General features: G+C 48.4%; 1 protein-coding gene across 1 annotated transcript in view; it reads left to right on the plus strand.

Annotated features, from left to right (window-relative positions):
- DNAH7 (dynein axonemal heavy chain 7) overlaps nt 1-22,338 on the plus strand; it is a 499,785-nt gene that overhangs the window by 172,299 nt on the left and 305,148 nt on the right. The window contains exons 19-21 of the mRNA XM_066577151.1: nt 11,959-12,152; nt 13,784-13,982; nt 16,429-16,569. Coding sequence (XP_066433248.1) covers nt 11,959-12,152; nt 13,784-13,982; nt 16,429-16,569 — 534 coding nt within the window. The remainder of the gene's footprint in view (nt 1-11,958; nt 12,153-13,783; nt 13,983-16,428; nt 16,570-22,338) is intronic.

Genomic DNA, 22,338 nt, shown 5'->3' on the forward strand with positions numbered 1-22,338 from the left:
CAGCAGGCAGAAATGCTATAGTCTCAGCTAATGCTGTCTTGATGCATCATGGGATTGATTTTAAAGTGAAAGTAAAAAAATCTCACTGTGAAGATGGTGCCTGATAAGCATCAGACAAGGGGCTGTACTGCATGGGAGTGACTGCAATACACAGAGGAGACCTCCAGAGTGCGATAGGCAGTTGGGTGAGGGGGGGGGGGGGAGAGAGTTTTGCTGGCGTGACTCTGTAAAAATGTGGCTATGGGTGTAACATTACCAGCTATGCTATGTGTCATGCACATTTTTCTTGTAGCCACCCTGGGCATGAGCAGAAACTACTGGCAATCATCTGGTATTGCTGGGACGCTGCAGCCCACCATGCTGTATATTTGCCCTGCGGCTAGAAGTAGCGGACGGAGCAGATCTAGGGTGACAACCAGGGTAGTCTACAGCCTGGAGAAGTCCCTCTATAGAAGGGGAAGGTTTCTTCACCCGTTGGTGCTGTAATGGTAAGTCCCGGCTCCCATGCCCTGCTATTACAGTGTGTTGTAGACCTCCGGGGTTAAATAGCAGGCAAACAACGAGATCCCGTTCATGTTTAGTTTAACGTAAGCAACTGGAACTCCAGAAAACGGAAGAATTGACCCTCAGCAGCCAGCAATGATCAGACAGCCCCGTCTTGGCCCTGTGGTAGCAGGGAGAGGGGGCACCACCTTCCTTCTGAGGCTTCCAGGCCTCCTCTCTCCTCTACAGACCGCCTCCTTTTAGGGCCCGGCGCACACGGGCAGATTTACATTGCGGGATCCAAGGTGGGCGTTGGCCTCTGGGCTCCTCAGCAAATACCATCCATGGCATGCTATGGAAATGTGATTCTTCATGTACACGAGTGAACAACCAACTGCGGTTTCCACTCACGGAGAAAAAAATCGCAGCATGCGCCATTTTTGCACAGATTCCACGCGAACGCTTTCCACTGAAGTCAATTAACATTGTGGAAAGGTCACGGATTCCGCATGATCACTACGCGATGACGTGGGAAAAGCGGGAGTTTAAAGAAGAAAATGTGTACTGTGCATGTCCGACGGCGAGCTGCGCGCACCATCCGCAAACAGACGAAGAAAAGAAGCAGGTACGCGTGGACGCCACCACTGCCAGGGCTGCATTCCGCTACGGACTGAGCAAACTCTGCAACACATACCCCCCATCCCTGCCACAGTATATATGATATAGCTGTATATCTAGATCTGTCTGTGAGGTAGTATATGTCGTGGATAACGCTGATCCCAGCTGTTTAACCCCTCAGATGCCACAGTCATCTGGGGTGGGTGGGGTCCATGTGTCAGAGACAGTAACAGGCAATAATACACCAGGATGTAGGGAAAAAAGGTAAAAGAAATAAATTCCAAGTTAAAAAAAAAGGAATCACATAAAAAGGACGTGTCTGTTTAAAACAAACAAATCGCTGCCACCAGCCATCCTTCCTGATATACTGATACAAGGGCAGCGGCATGCAGGTCGGCAGCCTGCTATATACCGATAAACACGTATTGGGGGGCTGCTTAGCATTATACTTAGGCCGCCTGCACGGCCGGGTCAGATCCCGCTGCGAGAATTCTCCATTTGGTATTGACCATTCGGTATACTCACCCGCCCGGCGTCTTCTCTCTCTGCACTGCGATGTGCCAGCTGGCGCACACCCGCACATGCACAGACCAGAGCCAGCACACCAGCAGTGACATTTCTGTGATGGCCTCTGCGAGGCTCAGACACAAATAGCACATGCCGCGATTTGTTTACCGCGCCAGTTTTCACGCAGTCAATATCTAATGCAATCCCATTGCAGCGGGCACGGGCGGAAATTCTGCAGGAAATCCCACTGCAGAATTGCCGCCCTTGTGCAGGAGGCCATACATGTAGATAAGCAATAGAAAAAGTGCCACTCGCACCGATACATGTACTGCATGTAGGCTCACAGATACGTCTGTCCGGCTGGCTGTCCTGCACCGCACAGGTGACCCACAATGGCGCGGCCACCCTGGGCTCCCCCAGCATGTTACACCTAGGCTGCTTTCTGAACAAATAGCAATTATTGCCATTAAATACAAGGTATTGGTCAATGTTTTCTCCAAAATACACAAAGTTCGCACCCCACGTCAGGGGTCCTCATTCTCTGGAGAGTCCCTGCACTGTCATTACAGACTAATATGAGAAAAAGGATACATCTATTGTTCGTCCGTATGTTTGCACTGCGGCGGGGGGTGCGATGACGATGCAGACTCGGGAGACAGTGCAGAAGGTGTTATAAAAATGGGCAATATTAAAAAATAATTATTTATGAAGAGTAAAGCGCTACTAAGCACGTAGTTTACCTTCTACTGTAGAGTCGCCTAACTCTGACTATGACTGAAACCCAGGATTAATGAGACCACGCACGGGAGCACAACAGTCTTACTCTGTACTCCATGTGCATCTGCATCAATGCTGGCAAGAAAGTTCTATCTAAAGGAGTTAGACAGCACAGGTCTGCAAAAAAGAATGTTAAGAGCTGTTTTGGTTATTCCACGTAATCTTTATGTTGTTCGGCACGCTGAATCCGATAATCACCTCTGTTTTGTCATAGGACATCACGTTTCCTGACAGTTCAGTTATCTATGTTTATTAAGGCAATACCTCAAAATAAATGAAATTAGACTTTTAAAATTAATTTTTAATTACAGATTTTACATGGAAATCGTTTTTGAACTGAAATGAGCCACTAAAACACACTAAAATGGTTCCTTCCTCCCTGTGAGGCTCCTCTTGGTACATTTACGCTTGTGAGTAGCATTGGGAATGTCTCTCTGAAGCATCCAACAGTAGTCTGCCATCATTGTAACGCTCCATCTTCCCTGGTATCTTCTGTCCATCTCTATAATGTTCGGTGGAATCGTTCACCTTCTTCTTCACTCACAGCTCCTGCGTTTTCAGGAAAGTAGTCAAGCTGGGATTGGAGGAAATGCACTTTCAAACTCACCAGGCAACCTAAAGCTTGAGATGCCTTCAGCATTCATCCGACGATCTTTTTGTAGTCAGGATCTTTCTTATTGCCTATAGGTTTCTCTACGATCTCTTTAAATGCAATCCACTCTTCTTTTTGAGAATCTGTCCTGGTATTGACAAACTCTTGATCAGCTATAAGCCTTCTAATGTCTGGTCCGACCGACACACCTTCCTTCAATTTTACCTCCAAGAGGCCTGGAAACTCGGTGACCAAATATTTGAAGCATTCTCCATCTCTTGGAAGGGATTTCACAAATGTCTTCATCAATCCCAATATTATATGGAGAGGTTGTAGAAGAACTTTATGTGGAGGTCCCAGAGTTTCTTGGAGGACATTTTTTTGACCGACTGTCAGCACCCTCGGCTGCCAACTCTTCTTAGTCCAGTGATTTTGTCGGTCTTGACTGTCCCATAGACACAGAAAACAAAGTGTTTGGTATATCCAGCTTATTGCCCGAACAACATGCACAAGACCTTTAAATCCCCACACACTTGCCAATCGTGGTCTTCATATATAAGTTTACGAAGAACCAATCCCAAGTTCTTATAGGTTTCCTTCAGGTGTACGGAATGACCTACAGGGATGGAAAAACCGCCGTTGTGGAGCAAAACTGTGTTGAGACTTCTTTTTGAAGAATCTATGAAAAGACGCCATTGCGTTGAATCATATTGGATTCTGAATTGACCCATCAAACCTTCGACATTGATGCAATAAACCAGCTTGTCTTTCTGGGCAAAGTGTGGAACAAACTCCTTTTCACGATGTCTGAACCATGAAAAAGACACTCCTGGCAATAATAAATTCCTGCTTTTGAGCCTTGAACCGAGTAACTCAGGAACATCCTAAGGAAGATTCAAGTCTCTTACCAAATTATTCATGTGCTTCTGGGAAAAAAATGTTGGTTTTGTATCATCTTCACAGTCAGAACTTGATTCGTCATCTGGTTCAGGTATGACTCCACCTTCATCGGAGCTAGGTATCTCTTCCAAGGTAGCAAGGGGCTTGGGTACTGGTTAGAGATGAGCGAGCACCAAAATGCTCGGGTGCTCGTTACTCGGGACAAAATTATCGTGATGCTCGAGGGTTCATTTCGAGTAACGAACCCCATTGAAGTCAATGGGCGACTCGAGCATTTTTGTATATTGCCGATGCTCGCTAAGGTTTCCATTTGTGAAAATCGGGGCAATTCAAGAAAGTGATGGGAACGACACAGCAACGGATAGGGCAGGCGAGGGGCTACATGTTGGGCTGCATCTCAAGTTCCCAGGTCCCACTATTAAGCCACAATAGCGGCAAGAGTGGGCCCCCCCCCCAACAACTTTTACTTCTGAAAAGCCCTCATTAGCAATGCATACCTTAGCTAAGCACCACACTACCTCCAACAAAGCACAATCACTGCCTGCATGACACTCCGCTGCCACTTCTCCTGGGTTACATGCTGCCCAACCCCCCCCCCCCCGCACGACCCAGTGTCCACAGCGCACACCAAAGTGTCCCTGCGCAGCCTTCAGCTGCACTCATGCCACACCACCCTCATGTCTATTTATAAGTGCGTGTGCCAGAGGAACCGCAGGCACACACTGCAGAGGGTTGGCACGGCTAGGCAGCGACCCTCTTTAAAAGGGGCGGGGCGATAGCCCACAATGCTGTACAGAAGCAATGAGAAATATACTCCTGTGCCACCGCCATCAGGAGCTGCACACATGGGCATAGCAATGGGGAACCTATGTGCCACACACTATTCATTCTGTCAAGGTGTCTGCATGCCCCAGTCAGACTGCGTTTTTTTACAAATAGTCACAGGCAGGTACAACTCCGCAATGGGAATTCCATGTGCACCCACAGCATGGGTGGCTCCCTGGAACCCACCGGCTGTACATTAATGTATCCCATTGCAGTGCCCATCACAGCTGAGGTAACGTCCGATTAAATGCAGGTGGGCTTCGGCCCACACTGCATGCCCCGGTCAGACTGGGGTTCTTTAGAAGTGGACACATGTAGTTACAACTCCGTGTGGACCGACAGCATGGGTGGGTGCCAGGAAGCCACCGGTGGTACATAAATATATCCCATTGCATTGCCCATCACAGCTGAGGTAACGTCAGGTTTAATGCAGGTGGGCTTCGGCCCACACTGCATGCCCAGTCAGACTGGGGTTCTTTAGAAGTGGACACATGCAGTTACAACTCCGTGTGGACCGACAGCATGGGTGGGTGCCAGGAAGCCACCGGCGGTACATAAATATATCCCATTGCATTGCCCATCACAGCTGAGGTAATGTCATGTTTAACCCCTTGAGTGGCAGGTTTCCTACCACCCTGTCGTGCCCACCAGGGCAGGTTTTTTAAAATGGTCTAATCATTGAATTTCAACTAGTTTTGCAGTTGCGTCTCAAGAGCCATAACTTTTTCATTTTTCCATTGACATGGCCATATGAGGGCTTGTTTTTTGCGGGACAAGTTGTGATTTTTTAAACAGGGGGGAGGAAAAAAAGAAATGGGGAAAAAAGAAAAAAAGGGGCCATGTCATTAAGGGGTTAAATAATGTATTAACTTCCTTCTCTGGGTCATTACGACGCACACGGATACCACATGTGTGATTGTATTTTTGATTTTTTACAAAGTAAAGGGAGACAAGTGTTTTTTTTTTATTTTTTTTAATAATTTTTTTCCTTTTTTTTTTTAAATTTTTTTTTAATTTTTATTTTTTTTTGTCCCTTTTGGGGACTTCCACAGGGACCCATCAGGACCCCTGATCACATTCCGGGGGTCCGATGGTGACAGCCCTTTACATGCTTCAGTGACAGCTCTTTACATGCTGCAGTCACATAGACTGCAGCATGTAAAGGGTTAACACAGCAGAGATCGGAGGTTTTCTCTGATCTCTGCTGTAAGAGCTGGTACCTAGCTGTCCTCTGACAGCTAACAACCAGCTCTCCCTGCCACAGAGACCATCGGCTTGCTTCTGACAAGCCGATGGTCTCTATGGCAACCTGTAAACAAAGCAGGACATTGCCGACATGTCGGCAATATCTTCCGCTGGTTTTCAAAGCCCTTGCACTGCTCTGTGTGGGACTGTGCAGGCAGAGCACACTGTCACAGCTTGTGGCATTGTGCTCTGCAGCTCCCATAGTGATACATAGCCCGGAAATCTTCCGGGGTATATCACTATGGGCAGTGGAGCTCGTCCCGGAAAATTTCCGGGCGTGCCACTCAAGGGGTTAATGCAAGTGGGCTTCGGCCCACACTGCATGCCCCAGTCAGACTGGGGCTCTTTAGAAGTGGACACATGCAGTTACAACTCCGTGTGGACCCACGGCATGGGTGGCTCCCTGGAACCCACCGGCGGTACATAAATATATCCCATTGCAGTGCCCAACACAGCTGATGTAACGTCAGCTGTAATGCAGGTGGGCAAAAAATTAATTGGATTACACTGTAGGTGAGGGCCCCAAAAAATTGGTGTACCAACAGTACTAATGTACCTCAGAAAAATTGCCCATGCCCAACCAAGAGGGCAGGTGAAACCCATTAATCGCTTTGGTTAATGTGGCTTAATTGGTAACTAGGCCTGGAGGCAGCCCAGTTAAAATAAAAATTGGTTCAGGTGCAAGTTTCTACGCTTTAATGAGCATTGAAACGTATAAAAATTGTTTAGAAAAATTATATGACTGAGCCTTGTGGGCCTAAGAAAAATTGCCTGTTCGGCGTGATTATGTGAGGTTTCAGGAGGAGGAGCAGGAGGAGGAGGAGGAATATTATACACAGATTGATGAAGCAAAAATGTCCCCGTTTTTGATGGTGATAGAGAACGATGCTTCCATCCGCGGGTGCAGCCTACGTATTGCTTAGGTATCGCTGCTGTCCGCTGGTGAAGAAGAGAAGTCTGGGGAAATCCAGGCTTTGTTCATCTTGATGAGTGTAAGCCTGTCGGCACTGTCGGTTGACAGGCGGGTACGCTTATCCGTGATGATTCCCCCAGCCGCACTAAACACCCTCTCTGACAAGACGCTAGCCGCAGGACAAGCAAGCACCTCCAGGGCATACAGCGCAAGTTCAGGCCAAGTGTCCAGCTTCGACACCCAGTAGTTGTAGGGGGCAGAGGCGTCACCGAGGACGGTCGTGCGATCGGTTACATACTCCCTCACCATCCTTTTACAGTGCTCCCGCCAACTCAGCCTTGACTGGGGAGCCATAAAGTTGACAAAGGCCTTGGAGAATGTTCCCCTGCCTGCGCTGTACATGCTGCCTGATCTCTGCGCCTCCCCTGCTACCTGGCCCTCGGAACTGCGCCTTCTGCCACTAGCGCTGTCGGATGGGAAGTTTACCATCAGTTTGTCCACCAGCGCCCTGTGGTATAGCATCATTCTCGAACCCCTTTCCTCTTCGGGAATGAGAGTGGAAAGGTTCTCCTTATACCGTGGGTCGAGCAGTGTGTACACCCAGTAATCCGTAGTGGCCAGAATGTGTGTAACGCGAGGGTCACGAGAAAGGCATCCTAACATGAAGTCAGCCATGTGTGCCAGGGTAGCTGTACGCAACACATGGCTGTCCTCACTAGGAAGATCACTTTCAGGATCCTCCTCCTCCTCCTCAGGCCATACACGCTGAAAGGATGACAGGCAAGCAGCATGTGTACCCTCAGCAGTGGGCCAAGCTCTCTCTTCCCCCTCCTCCTCATGCTCCTCCCCCTCCTCCTCCTCCTCAACGCGCTGAGATATAGACATGAGGGTGCTCTGACTATCCAGCGACATACTGTCTTCCCACACCTCCGTTTCCGAGTGCAAAGCGTCTGCCTTTATGCTTTGCAGGGAACTTCTCAAGAGGCATAGCAGAGGAATGGTGACGCTAATGATTGCAGCATCCCCGCTCACCATCTGGGTAGACTCCTCAAAGTTTCCAAGGACCTGGCAGATGTCTGCCAACCAGGCCCACTCTTCTGTAAAGAATTGAGGAGGCTGACTCCCACTACGCCGCCCATGTTGGAGTTGGTATTCCACTATAGCTGTACGCTGCTCGTAGAGCCTGGCCAACATGTGGAGCGTAGAGTTCCACCGTGTGGGCACGTCGCACAGCAGTCGGTGCACTGGCAGACTAACCGATGTTGCAGGGTCCGCAGGGTGGCAGCGTCCGTCTTGGAGTTGCGGAAATGTGCGCTGAGTCGGCGCACCTTTCCGAGCAGGTATGACAAGTGTGGGTAGCTTTTCAGAAAGCACTGAACCACCAAATTAAAGACATGGGCCAGGCATGGCATGTGCGTGAGGCTGCCGAGCTGCAGAGCCGCCACCAGGTTACGGCCGTTGTCACACACGACCATGCCCGGTTGGAGGCTCAGCGGCGCAGGCCAGCGGTCGGTCTGCTCTGTCAGACCCTGCAGCAGTTCGTGGGCCGTGTGCCTCTTCTCTCCTAAGCTGAGTAGTTTCAGCACGGCCTGCTGACGCTTGCCCACCGCTGTGCTGCCACGCCGCGCGACACTGACTGCTGGCGACGTGCTGCTGCTGCTGACACATCTTGATTGCGAGACAGAGGTTGCGTTGGAGGAGGAGGAGGAGGGTGGTTTAGTGGAGGAAGCATACACCGCCGCAGATACCACCACCGAGCTGGGGCCCGCAATTCTAGGGGTGGGTAGGACGTGAGTGGTCCCAGGCTCTGACTCGGTCCCAGCCTCCACTAAATTAACCCAATGTGCCGTCAGGGAGATATAGTGGCCTTGCCCGCCTGTGCTTGTCCACGTGTCCGTTGTTAAGTGGACCTTGGCAGTAACCGCGTTGGTGAGGGCACATACAATGTTGCGGGAGACGTGGTCGTGCAGGGCTGGGATGGCACATCGGGAAAAGTAGTGGCAACTGGGAACCGAGTAGCGCGGGGCGCCGCCGCCATCATGCTTTTGAAAGCCTCCGTTTCCACAAGCCTATACGGCAGCATCTCCAAGCTGATCAATTTGGCAATATGCACGTTTAACGCTTGAGCGTGCGGGTGCGTGGCGGCGTACTTGCGCTTGCGCTCAAACTGTGGCGCTAGCGACGTCTGGACGCTGCGCTGAGAGACATTGCTGGATGGGGCCGAGGACAGCGGAGGTGAGGGTGTGGGTGCAGGCCAGGAGACGGTAGTGCCTGTGTCCTCAGAGGGGGGTTGGATCTCAGTGGCAGGTTGGGGCACAGGGGGAGAGGCAGTGGTGCAAACCGGAGGCGGTGAACGGCCTTCGTCCCACCTTGTGGGGTGCTTGGCCATCATATGCCTGCGCATGCTGGTGGTGGTGGCTCCCCAGCTGATCTTGGCGTGAGAAAGGTTGCACACCACTGTTCGTCGGTCGTCAGGCGTCTCTGTGAAAAACTGCCACACCGTAGAGCACCTTGACCTCTGCAGGGTGGCATGGCGCGAGGGGGCGCTTTGGGAAACAGTTGGTGGATTATTCGGTCTGGCCCTGCCTCTACCCCTGGCCTGTGCCCACACCCTGAATTGGGCATCCGCGTCCTCGCCCGCGTCCACGCCCTTAGGCCTACCCCTACCCCTCAGCATGGTGTATTACCAGTAGTGCAGAAACAGAACGCTGTAATTAAATGTGCCGCTTATTGGCCTGTGGTTGGAGGCTGACTTCGCTTACCGAACGCACAGCAGAGCCAGGAAATAATTTTGCGCAAGCCTGCTGTAGCACTTAGCTGGCTGCGTATGAATTAGGAGGACAACTACACCCAGCACAGACCCAGTACACTGAGGACAGTCACAGGCAGCCCAAATAGATTTTTTTCCCCAAATGTTTTTGGAAAGGCCCACTGCCTATATTCAATAAATATATGTCCTCTGTCCCTGCCTCACCACTACTGGCCCTGCAGTATGTAAAATAACTGCAGACTGTTGCACTGTGGACTGGAATACAGCGGTGATGTAACAGCCAACACAGAGCCAGGAAATAATTTTGCGCAAGCCTGCTGTAACACTTAGCTGGCTGCGTATGAATTAGGAGGACAACTACACCCAGCACAGACCCACTACACTGAGGACAGTCACAGGCAGCCCAAATAGATTTTTTTTCCCAAATGTTTTTGGAAAGGCCCACTGCCTATATTCAATAAATATATGTCTTCTGTCCTTGCCTCACCACCACTACTGGCCCTGGACTATGTATAATTACTGCAGGGCACAATGCTCTGCACGGCCGATATACAAAAAAAAAAAATGTGCAACACTGCAAAAAGCAGCCTCCACACTACTGCACACGGTTAGATGTGGCCCTAAGAAGGACCGTTGGGGTTCTTGAAGCCTAAAATAACTCCTAACACTCTCCCTATAGCAGCTCCGGCACCAGCAGCACTGTCCCTGATCTATGTTAGAATGCATCTGTGGCGAGCCGCGGGAGGGGCCGATTTATATACTCGGGTGACACCTGATCTCCCCAGCCACTCACTGCAGGGGGGTGGTATAGGGCTTGAACGTCGCAGGAGGAAGTTGTAATGCCTTCCTGTCTTTCTATTGGACAGAAAAGCGCGCTAACGTCTCAGAGATGAAAGTGAAAGTAACTCGAACATCGCGTGGTACTCGCCTCTAGTAACGAGCATCTCGAACACGCTAATACTCGAACGAGCATCAAGCTCGGACGAGTACGTTCGCTCATCTCTAGTACTGGTATATCTGTGCCATGGGGGATGGGACGAATTGCTGAGTGAAGATTGGGGTATGAAATGGAATGCTTCTATTTGGAATTATACCCTTTCACATCGCATGAACTAAAGTAACAGTCGTCACTATGGTTCTTTTGCTCTCACCATACCATAGGAATCCCATAATGGAAAGCTTTTTTCTTCCCCTAGAACCAATTTCGGAGGTCCTCAACACACCGTTTGCACACTTTATGAGGCGCCCCAACTTTATCTTGATCTCCAAGTTTTAGTCCAAAGTATGGGAAGTATACTTTTGTCACAAAAGTATGCTGTACGGGAGCTGGTATCGCTGGCTCACAGTGGGGCGGCTGGGGGGCATTTCACTCCCCGCTCTCCCCTGCCCCTCTCCATTGACATAACACAGCGCCCGTTCAGTACCTTCTGGCTGCTATTTACACTGAGCGATCAGCAATCAGCTCATCGTCCATCGTTTATGCAGCATATGACACTGGACTGCGAGATGATCACTGATCGTTCAGTGTACATAGCAGCCGCAATCCCACCTCCGCGGTCCTTCTTTCTCTTCCTGCCTAATACTTACCAGGCACCATCTTGAGGTTGAGATTTATCCCTGCTCTCTCATTATTCTTTGCTATCAATCCCATGATGCATCAACAGGGGTTAGGGGAGGAAAAAAGCATTCAGCGCTCATGGGATCCGGGATAGATAATCCAATAGTCCAGCATAGAAACGGTATATAATATACCAACTTTTATATTTTTATATACCATTTCTATACTGGACCATTGGATTATCTACCCCGGATCCCGTGAGCGCTGAATCCTTTTTTCCTCAACTAATCCCTGGTTATGTGAAGACTAGCGGCTGGTGAAGTCTTAACTGATTCGAGCTGGCTCTCCAGTTCCCCACTGGATCGTGGATCGGGATTATGTTTATATGCGTACTTGGATGTTAGGTGCCGGTGGATCCCCTTGGGCAAGGTGTGTCCCACCAGGTACCTTGTGAGTCTATATATCACCTTTTTCATATTGAAATTGAAACTAACCGAGCGCTGTTTCATCATTTTATCTATTTCTGATGCATCAACATAGCAGCACATGACCAGCTAGAGACAGTACCATCTCTGCCTGCAGAGAAGACAGTATGATTATCACTACACTATAGATTCACCTAAATAAGCTACTGACCATATATAGATGAAGCATCTGGAGTGTGACAGGCAATCAGGTGATGGGGGCAACGTGTTTTCACTGGAGATACCATTTAATTAAAGTAAACAACAACCAGAAAAAAAAGTATATATATTTTTTTTTTTCCCCAGGACAAGCATGTACTTTCTGTGGTTATGATAGAAAAAATGCTGGAAAAATTCAAAAAGTCAAATGAGTTGTTGGAGCTTATTTTAAAGGGCCTCAATGACTACCTGGAAAAGAAACGACTGTTTTTTCCTCGATTTTTCTTTTTGTCTAATGATGAGCTTCTTGAAATTTTATCAGAAACCAAAGATCCAACCAGGTAAGTGTTAAAAAATGTGAAACACAGAAAAGGGTTCAGCTCAGCTCATGTATATTTTTGAAAACTAGTAATTATAAGGAAATTATAGTACCAGTGTTTCTGGTGGTGCAATGCGCCACACAGCTCTGCTACATGGTACATCCATCCTGACCCAGCACATTACGCACACAGCTCTACTACATGCCACACACAGCTGTAGTACATCCATCTTGAATCCCACACATTACACACACAGCTCTGTAATTCCACACATCACCAGACTCCTGGATACACCATGAGTGATCACTGTATCCAAGAGTCTGGTGATGTGTGGAATACAGAACTGTGTGTGTGCGATGTGTGTGAATCAGGATGTAGCAGAGCTGTGTGTGATATGTGTGGGGTCAGGATGTAGCAGAGCTGTGTGTGTAATGTGTGGGGTCAGAATGAATGTAAATCTGATTCCTGACTTCCCCCACGCCGGTGATCTCATGATGGTGACATCACAGGTCCTGGTAGTAGCTGCTGTCGGTTTATCCAGTATACAGTACTTTCAGCACAGTGGTTCCTCCCACAGTAGTGATGTCACTGCAGGTCCTTCAGCTCACCATATCTCTTTTACCAAACTCCAGAATGGCTCCTCGCACAGTAGTGATGTCACCGCATGTCCTTCAGCCCACCCGATCTCTATGTTGGTGGTAGGTTGGTGTCTTCTGTCAGTACTGCTGAGTTATGCCAGATAATAACGGCTTAGTAACGGCTTTATAACGGCTTCTCATTGTGTTATTTTTGTCTTCCCCTTCCAAGAGCCCTAACTGTGTTGTTCTTCTGTCGATCAGGCTCTATGTTTTATATATGTTGTATGACCTGCAATGATGTCACCAGGGGCGGGGCATGAGAAGCACTCACATACTAACTGACAAGGGGTCGTTAGTAGTTTGATGGACATGTATAATCCAAAAGGATGTACAGAGAAACCTGAAGCCCTGGACTTCGCTAGTATTGATGAAAAAAATAGTTCCATTGCAATTTGTCAAGAACCTGTAAAATGTAGTGTCCTTAAGGAAGCCCAGAACCCAAGTGACCAGCAGTTGGAGCCGGCTATCCAGCCATCCTGATAGTTTCTCAAAGAGGGAACCCCTGCTGGCAATGACGGGTCTAAGTTTAGGAGGAAAATGATCTTTGTGAATTTTGGGGAGGGGATAAAAGATAGGATGGTCTTCACCAAAATATTTTGGCTGTTTAGGGCTAATTACCCCGAGAGTGAGACCCCTAGTGACTAGGTTGTCTAGATCAGTGGAATGATGCTCATATGTAAAAGGATTAGGTCACATAGACACCGCCTCTTCATAGATGCCATGACTTGACAGAAGTGTAACGTTTGTAATTGAAGCCATTATCTCAGTGCCAGCCGGCACATATCTCTGCCCCCATTAATCAGAAGGAACAGGGTGCTTACTAAGGGCCCCCACTCACTTGCCGTTTTTTAATGCGAATGTCAGCGGGATGCATCACAAGTTGGTGCTCTGCGATTTTTGTGCGATGTGTTTTTAACATTAGAAAGTCCCACTGACAAGTGGGTGTGAGCCCTGATAGTGATACTGTAACAGGTGGATATGGTTTAATGCTCATGTGCATCAATCTCCTTCCAGAGTGCAACCTCACCTGAAGAAATGCTTTGAAGGAATCGCTAAAGTAGAATTTACGGATGTTCTAGACATCACCCATATGAACAGCAGCGAAGGAGAGGTGGTCCAACTGGTCAGTACCATCTCCACATCCAAAGCCAGAGGCCAGGTTGAGAAGTGGCTTCTAGAGCTGGAGTCTGCAATGATTAAGTCTGTGCATAAGGTATGTCTGACTCTCCAATCCCGGACAATCCAGAAAAATAGATTCTTTTCAGTGTCTGTAAAAAAAAAAAAAAGCTGAGTCCATGATTGGAATCTGGGGGTGCAGATTGCTATTATTGCCGTGAGCAGCGGTTTCCAGGTCCCTGTTAATACTAGTCATGAGTTCATAACCGTATCCTGACTTGTACACATATATCCCTTTATCACTGATTGTGGGTTTTTTTTTTACTTATCCATAAAAAACTGTTGGTTGCCCATGATTTTTCTAATAAGTTGTCCAGAAAAAAAAGTTTGCAGCTCTGACATTTACTGGTCCACAGGACATCATCCCATCCCCAGGCCCGGTCCCAGGAGCCGCCTGTACGGTATGGTTATACACAGCGGACAATCCACACCAACCGCATCAACTCCAGCTAGTGTAGAGTCGCAGCAGAATGCACCCCTTAAATTAAAGGGGTGAAGTCTGCCGCACAAAACATCAAAGTCCACACCCAATGGAATGGATTTTGGTGCAGGTTTTTGGTGTAGACCTACACGAGATCTGCAACGTGCGGGCATGCCCTAAACAACTATCAGGGCACGTTCACACCGTGGGATTCACCCTGTGAATGAGCAATAATGTGCGGGATTCCAAAGAGGAAGCCTTACTTCTTGATGCAGAAGCACAATTCTCCAGATCAGATGTCAGCAGGCGGATTTTACCCAATGAGAAGGCAAATCGTTTGTATGCGGACCAAAACCGGGGCTGAAAGCCACACATTTTAACACGGTTTTCTGAGGCGGAAATTGCTGCAAAAACTCCCATAGTGATTCTGCCATGTGAACATACCCTTACAGTCATATACCGGGGTTCTCCAAAAGTAAGACCTACCCTGGAAATAAGCCCCAGCTACAGTATGTGGAAAGCAAAAAGCAGTTTCTTTACATGAGGCACTTCTACAATTATCTGATGTCCCTCACATTCCTGGAGCTCAGCTGTCGTGCTGCGCTCAGATGGAACGATCAGCGCTCAAACAGAAGTTACTACACTGAGTGAAAGTGACTGATAATCAGCGACCACGCGACAAAAGAGAATCGTGCACTTGTTATTCGCTGTTCAATTTCAGCAGGACTACAAGTCCTTGTTGGATCGCTCACTTCTCGTTACGTTTAAACACCCCCGCTTTGTGTTTACGTAGGAGAGTGGAGCGATTCTCAGCGATGATCTGCCGTACGAGTGCCAAAGGGTTAGCGGTGACGTATCTCACTTGCCCGTTCCTTCAAAGAGAATTGGCTCATCTAAAGGGGCATCAGCTGTGTTTTTATTATTAGCTTTGTCCAATTACAATCAGCAGAATTGTGATTGCAGCTCTGCATTAAAACTGGGTGTAACTCAGGATTACTAAAAAGCTATGCAATGTGTTTAGAACGAGCCGCGCCCTGCAGGTACTTCACAGCCGCGCCCTGCAGCTGCTTCACAGCCGCGCCCTGCAGCTGCTTCACAGCCGCGCCCTGCAGCTGCTTCACAGCCGCGCCCTGCAGCTGCTTCACAGCCGCGCCCTGCAGCTACTTCACAGCCGCGCCCTGCAGCTACTTCACAGCCGCGCCCTGCAGCTACTTCACAGCCGCGCCCTGCAGCTACTTCACAGCCGCGCCCTGCAGCTACTTCACAGCCGCGCCCTGCAGCTACTTCACAGCCGCGCCCTGCAGGCACTTCACAGCCGCGCCCTGCAGGCACTTCACAGCCGCGCCCTGCAGGCACTTCACAGCCGCGCCCTGCAGCTACTTTACAGCCGCGCCCTGCAGCTACTTTACAGCCGCGCCCTGCAGCTACTTTACAGCCGCGCCCTGCAGCTACTTTACAGCCGCGCCCTGCAGCTACTTTACAGCCGCGCCCTGCAGCTACTTTACAGCCGCGCCCTGCAGCTACTTTACAGCCGCGCCCTGCAGCTACTTTACAGCCGCGCCCTGCAGCTACTTTACAGCCGCGCCCTGCAGCTACTTCACAGCCGCGCCCTGCAGCTACTTCACAGCCGCGCCCTGCAGGCACTTCACAGCCGCGCCCTGCAGGCACTTCACAGCCGCGCCCTGCAGCTACTTCACAGCCGCGCCCTGCAGCTACTTCACAGCCGCGCCCTGCAGCTACTTCACAGCCGCGCCCTGCAGCTACTTCACAGCCGCGCCCTGCAGCTACTTCACAGCCGCGCCCTGCAGCTACTTCACAGCCGCGCCCTGCAGCTACTTCACAGCCGCGCCCTGCAGCTACTTCACAGCCGCGCCCTGCAGCTACTTCACAGCCGCGCCCTGCAGCTACTTCACAGCAGCGCCCTGCAGCTACTTCACATGTTTGGATTCCCCCTGATTGTCCTGCAGCAGATATCAAGTAATGAACAGAATACCGTGCCTAGCTGATGACATTGAAGAATGCGCTGACAAACACATTGTTATCAAACAAATCTGTCTTTAAGGTGATCGGTGAAGCTATTGAAGCCTATCCAAAAACACAACGCACTGATTGGGTAAGGGAATGGCCGGGGCAAACGGTCTTGTGTACATCCCAATGCTTCTGGACGAACTGTGTGCAGCTGTCTATAGAGAAAGGCCAGAAGGTACGTGTGACAACATTTCCCCAATGTCCTTCTAGAAGTCTTTTTTATATTGGGGAATCTGTGCCGTCTCCACAACACCATAAACTACGTCCGGGTGCTGTTAGGGGGGCGCAGGGAGGCAAAAAAAAACATTGGTTTCCTTAAGCCATGGGTCAGAAACGCTCTCTTTTCTCCTTAGGGAGGTGAGCCATGATTGTGCTGGATTATGATTTCTCCAGCAGGCTTTGGGGTATTTTGTCGCTTTCCGAATTGAGTGTCGTGTGCACACATCATCGAACCAGAATCAGACACAAATGCTGGTCTAAAACCGGGAGAGAGTCTCTACCATGTGTAGAGGCTCAGGCTTTTTATTATAACACATGACAACCGCCCTTCAATGGGCGTGCAACAGATTACATCAGTAACATATAAGATTCTCATTTGTCGGATCATACAGAATCCCCCACCTCTCTGCCCACCCCCTCCAAGTGTTGAGGTGGTATGGACTTCGTCCTCTAGCTGAAGTCATCTCCGTGTAGTGATGACTCATTGTTTACCTAGCTTCAGGATGAGGAGTGGAAGGGGGCTAGACAAACACTCAGTATTAAACACAGGATATAAGGATATACACAGAGACTATGGCCCTTAACTCTTAGAAGCTGGTTGTGCAACTTGTGTAACTTCTATGTACTTAACTAACATTAGATCAGACATCCATTGTCTAGCAAATACTATGATTAGATTGTGTGTGTGTCCTTTAAACTCCTGAGCTAAAAGTCATTACAATAGCAAAATACATTTGGGTTATATTAAACGATAGACATTTTATAAATAATCATCATGTCTATCACAATCCCCCCTTAAAATGTCTATCCTCTAATTCTTTATCTAATTTTCACAGTCTTCTGCGCATGAGCCTATAACCGGAGCGCGTTGAAGGTTCGTTTTAGGGTCTTCAAGGGGGTGTAGGACTTGTCCACTCCTTCTGGGGATGCATTCAGCAAACTCATGGTGGGAGCGGCTTTTCCAGCATCAGTTTCACAGGTCTCTCTGACACAGGGGATAACACAGCAGACTAGAACAGAAAAGGTAACCATCAGTTCACATACAACAGCGACGCCCGTCTGTGCCAGGATCCTTTACCACCCGCTCATCCATGGCGAGTGCTGGTCCCAAAAGTTGGCTCTTTTTAGTTAGTGTGGTCAGCTTCTTAATAGCAACTGCGTCTTTACCCGCGGGTCACGTGTCGTCTAGGATGTAGGTATGACAAGTCTCCCCTATCATCTTTCAGACACTCCCCTTTTTAGCTAAAGTCGTCTCTAAGGCCATTCTATTTTTAAAAAAGTCATAGTCGAGGTAGGTCCTATTGGTCGACTAGTCCCTATAAGGCGTCTCTAGTATAATTTATAAACCACTGCTAATTATAATAAACATAATTAATCCAGTCAACGTTTATTTACCCTAATGATCAGGAAAATGGACTCGAATCTAGTTTTAACTTGGTCTCTAATTTTTAAAACTCGTCAGGTACCCCCCTTGGCTATCCTATGATGTCAATGTATACGTGTAGATCAAAACTACCACCAGGGGTCTCTCTTCTCGCTCTAGCATAATGTTACAATACTAGTAGCGTACACAGGTACGCACGGCGTGGGACTCCCTAATCTTCACCCACACCAGTGTCCCTCCTGGAGATAGTCCTAATGGTGAACACGTCCAAGTCGCCTCACCCTTGCGTCAGGGCTTTCCCACTGCCCGTAAGTCCCTACTCCTAGGAGGGGGGGGGATCCCTACCTTACCTCAGAGGGAGGCCATGGATTCCCTGGGCTCATTTCCGGGCATCCATACCCTCTATCTGTACAAGTTAACACCCCACAGGGTGTGCCCTCGCCGGAACCTAAGGTCTTCTGCACTATCCCTAGGCAAATGGGAATTCCACTGACAATCCATCTTAGGAGATCGGGGCAGGCACAGTACTAGTACATTTCTCCTTTTTCTTTGGTAGCGTATGTGTTTGGCATTATCGGAACTGGCTCTTCATCTTTTTCAAACAAGGGAAACGTTGGTGTCTGACAGGATGTGGAGGAGCATAAGGGCTTTACTAAGGCACACTCCCCTGTCCAATTACCCTCCAGGTGGGTCCTCTACCTCATGTCTCCACAAAGCCAGTAAACGTCTCCTAAGGACTGGACCTGATTCTGCATCTATTCCCCTCCTATCATACTGTAGGAGGAGCAATACCCGTTGGCGAGTTCCCCAAAAATCTCCCTCCACCCTGCCTATTTGCCTGGCAGGTGTAGTTTCCAGGGTAGTCAGTAATACTCTCTCCGGTGCAAAACACTTAAGTAGTTATAGAGTATTCCTTCTTCCATTTCTCACGGACAGTGTAATTAGCGGAAATGTTCGTGAAGAGACTAATAAACCACTCTTCAGCATCTACCGGGAGATTTAGGGGGACCATCCCCGAGTGTGGTCGGGCACTACCGCACACGCAACAGTTAGACTTGTTGCTCCTGTTAGCATTGTACCTCATCAACTCCAACCAGAGATTCTGGTCAGAGTAGCCAGTCGCTACTGTCAAGGTGTCCTCAAAAGGTAGGGTCGGCTATGATCATCATGTTCGTCAAGGTCTTTATCTTACGGCGGAGGGGGTTAATTATGGGCACGGGACTAAGTGAAGGCTTCCATTCGGCTGCATCTACCATATCCCTTATTTTAAACTTCCCTAAGGGATCTATCCTCCCGTACCGGTATGTCCCCAGACTATAAGTCTCCCCGTCCCCCGGGCTTGGATCTTCCATGGTTAGTGTAACAACCGCATTAAAACCAAGCAGCATACTAAGTTCAGCCTTCCAATACCTGCTGTCCTTATTATTCTCAAGGAGGGTTATACGACTAATTAGGGATTTCCCCGCTCTTATTTTTCTTATTTAAGGCACTTCGCGGTTTATAGGACTAGTCTGTTCCTGCGTTCCATCCCACTAATCCCCAATAACGGCAGTCTTCTCCCCAGACGTTATCAGTGGCGCAAACATATTGTATTCCCCGGGTATATAAGTCATATAACCAGCTGGACTGAGCTAAATCTGGCCTGCGGTGGGATCTTGCGCCTAGACACGGGACCACAGTACAATAGTCGAAGGAATATGCAGCTACTTGAGCATTGGACGAGTTATACTAGAAGGTAACCATACCCCCATATTCTTCCGACTAAGGATTCCAGTTGCTACCTTCCTCTCTCACTAGCCCTAACCAGAGTAACGTCTTTGGCACAACTAAGACTGGTCTCCCGGATCTGAAGCTTTCTTACAGTATGAAGCATGGATCCATGTAAGTCTTTCGGCTAGTTTCACAGCTGTGGCAGTAGTCAGAAGCACCTGGTAGGGGCCATCAAATCGGGGCTCAGGAGGGTGCTTCCTGGGGAACTTCTTGACGCACACCCAATCCCCAGGCTGCAAGATATGTGTCCCAGTGTCTGCCTCTGAGTCTGGAAGAGAACACCTGTGCATAGGCTTTGGTTAGTTCTTTAACAACGGAAATCACATACTCAGTCAACACATCAGATTGTAATTGTAACCACTGAGGATAGTAACGACCTAGCCTTGGGGCTAGCCCAAACAATCTCGTAGGGAGACAATGTATAATCCCCCCTGGGTTCATATCTAACACTGTATAAGGCTATTGGAGGACAGTCTTTCCAAAGTGGCGTCATTTTTTAAGTATCTTACTTTTTAGCGTGCCACTACGTCTCTCCACCTTTCCACTACTCTAAAGATGGTAGAGTATGTAAAAGGCCTGGGATACACCCAGAGCAGACATGACATGTTACATTCACCTGCGAAGTTTTATACCTCTGTCTGACTCTGAATCACCTCTGGTACCCCATATTCACAGTTTACCTCGTTCATGAGCTTCTTTGCGGTTACCTACTTGTTTACCTTGGTAACAGGGTCGGCCTCCAACCTGCAAAGACATCAACAACAACAAGCACGTAGTCATACTTCCCAACAAGTGGGAGCTGAACGTAGTCAATTTGCAATCCCTGAAATGGGTAGAGTGGTCCCGGCAAGTGTGATGTGGCAAATTTACTTCTGCCCTGACTTACCCATGGCATAGATCATGCTAAACCGGACAAATGATGCAGCAGCTACAGAGAACCTAGAAGTCGCCCAACCTCTTTCAAGCGTCGTCGTCATTACTGCTTTACTAGGTGGGTCTTTGCGTCCATCAGCTGGGCCATCATGGGATACAGGAACTGTGGTGGGCAAGTGCTGTTGACTGTTCACCACACGCTGTCCTGTTTCTGCTGCTCCCATATTAGTCCATTTATTCTTTCCTTCCTTGCTGGCTGGTAACTGTAAAAGTCTTTAGCATATCAAAGTCCAAAGTTTTGTCAATGTCCAAAGTTTTTTTTACCACTGACTCATGCTGTCAGTATCTTTCTTCTTTCTTCCACGGCTTGAGGGCCGCTGCTTTTGCTGCGCTGTCAGCGAGTGTGTCGTCTCTCGCCTCTCCAGTGTAGGAATCGGTGCGAACTCTCAACTTTGTCAGGTAGAAGTAGGGCCTCCATGCGACTCTGTACCGTTGCACCATTCTCAATTGGTTGTCCTGCTAAGGTAAAAAACTGTCTGGCCTTCCATATTGGGCCGTAATCATGAGCTATGCCAAATGCATACCAGGAGTCAGTGTAAAGGATTGCCGGTCTTACCTCTCGCCACTCTACACGCCTCAGTGAGGGCCTTCCATTCCGCTTATTGTACTGTGACATGCGGAGGCAGAGCTTCTGCTTCTAGGACATCTTGTTGTGTGACCACTGCATATCCGATGTGGAGTCATCAGTCCTCACCCTGGTACCATCTGCAAAAAGCTCAACATATGCATTATCAACAGAGGTTCTGATAACTGTTTGCATATCTGCAGTTTCTTACTGAATTAGTACTAAATAATCGTTCTGATGTTCTATTTCACATGGCTCGGAATCTTGTAGCACAAAATCATTTATTTATTTTTTTTCAAACCCAATAGCTGATCTACAACACCTAGATCATCTATGACCCAGATCACCTATGCCTCCCCCCTTTTGAACCGCAATACTCAATGGAAAAAGAGTCATTGCGTTCAAACTAGTAAACCAAGAGGCACAAAAACAAGCACTTTGTAGGTCAAGGTGACATTGTATGCAGCGAAGTCTGAGCGAAAATCTCCTTAAAAAAAATTTTTTTTTTAATTTCAGGTCGCAGTTAGCATTTTTTAACACAAGGGGGCGCAACACAAGTAAAATTTTACGTCACCCAGTGTAATAGTATTTCAGGGTATGGCCAGCGTTTAGCTTTTACTCTCCTGTCGGAATATAATTATAGCTTCAGTGTAAACTGACACTAGAATATACAAAAGACTTAAAGAAAAACTAAAGAATACGGATGAATTAACATCCTACTCTGAGCAATTCAGTCCCTCTTTCTTCACATAAAAAGTAAAATTACTTCACCAAATTGCATGAAAAAGTTTGCTGGGTGACTATAGTGAAATTATTCCATCTGTAGGAGCCTTCCATAACATCATCTGTCTGAGTATCCATTGGAGAAGCGGGCAGTGGAAAACAGAGCCCCTGGGAACATGAGAGAGCGTCCCCTGTCATGTATTCCCGGCCTCTGCCCCCCATGCATCAACTCCAATCTTCCATGCACTATAAACCAGCTTAGTCATCTACTATGTCCCAAGCTGCATCTCCACAAAGGTTTGTTTCCCTGAACTTATCACACATCCAAAGTGGCCACATCTTGGAGCGTA

Source organism: Eleutherodactylus coqui, chromosome 8, assembly GCF_035609145.1.
Source record: "Eleutherodactylus coqui strain aEleCoq1 chromosome 8, aEleCoq1.hap1, whole genome shotgun sequence".
NCBI lineage: Eukaryota > Metazoa > Chordata > Amphibia > Anura > Eleutherodactylidae > Eleutherodactylus > Eleutherodactylus coqui.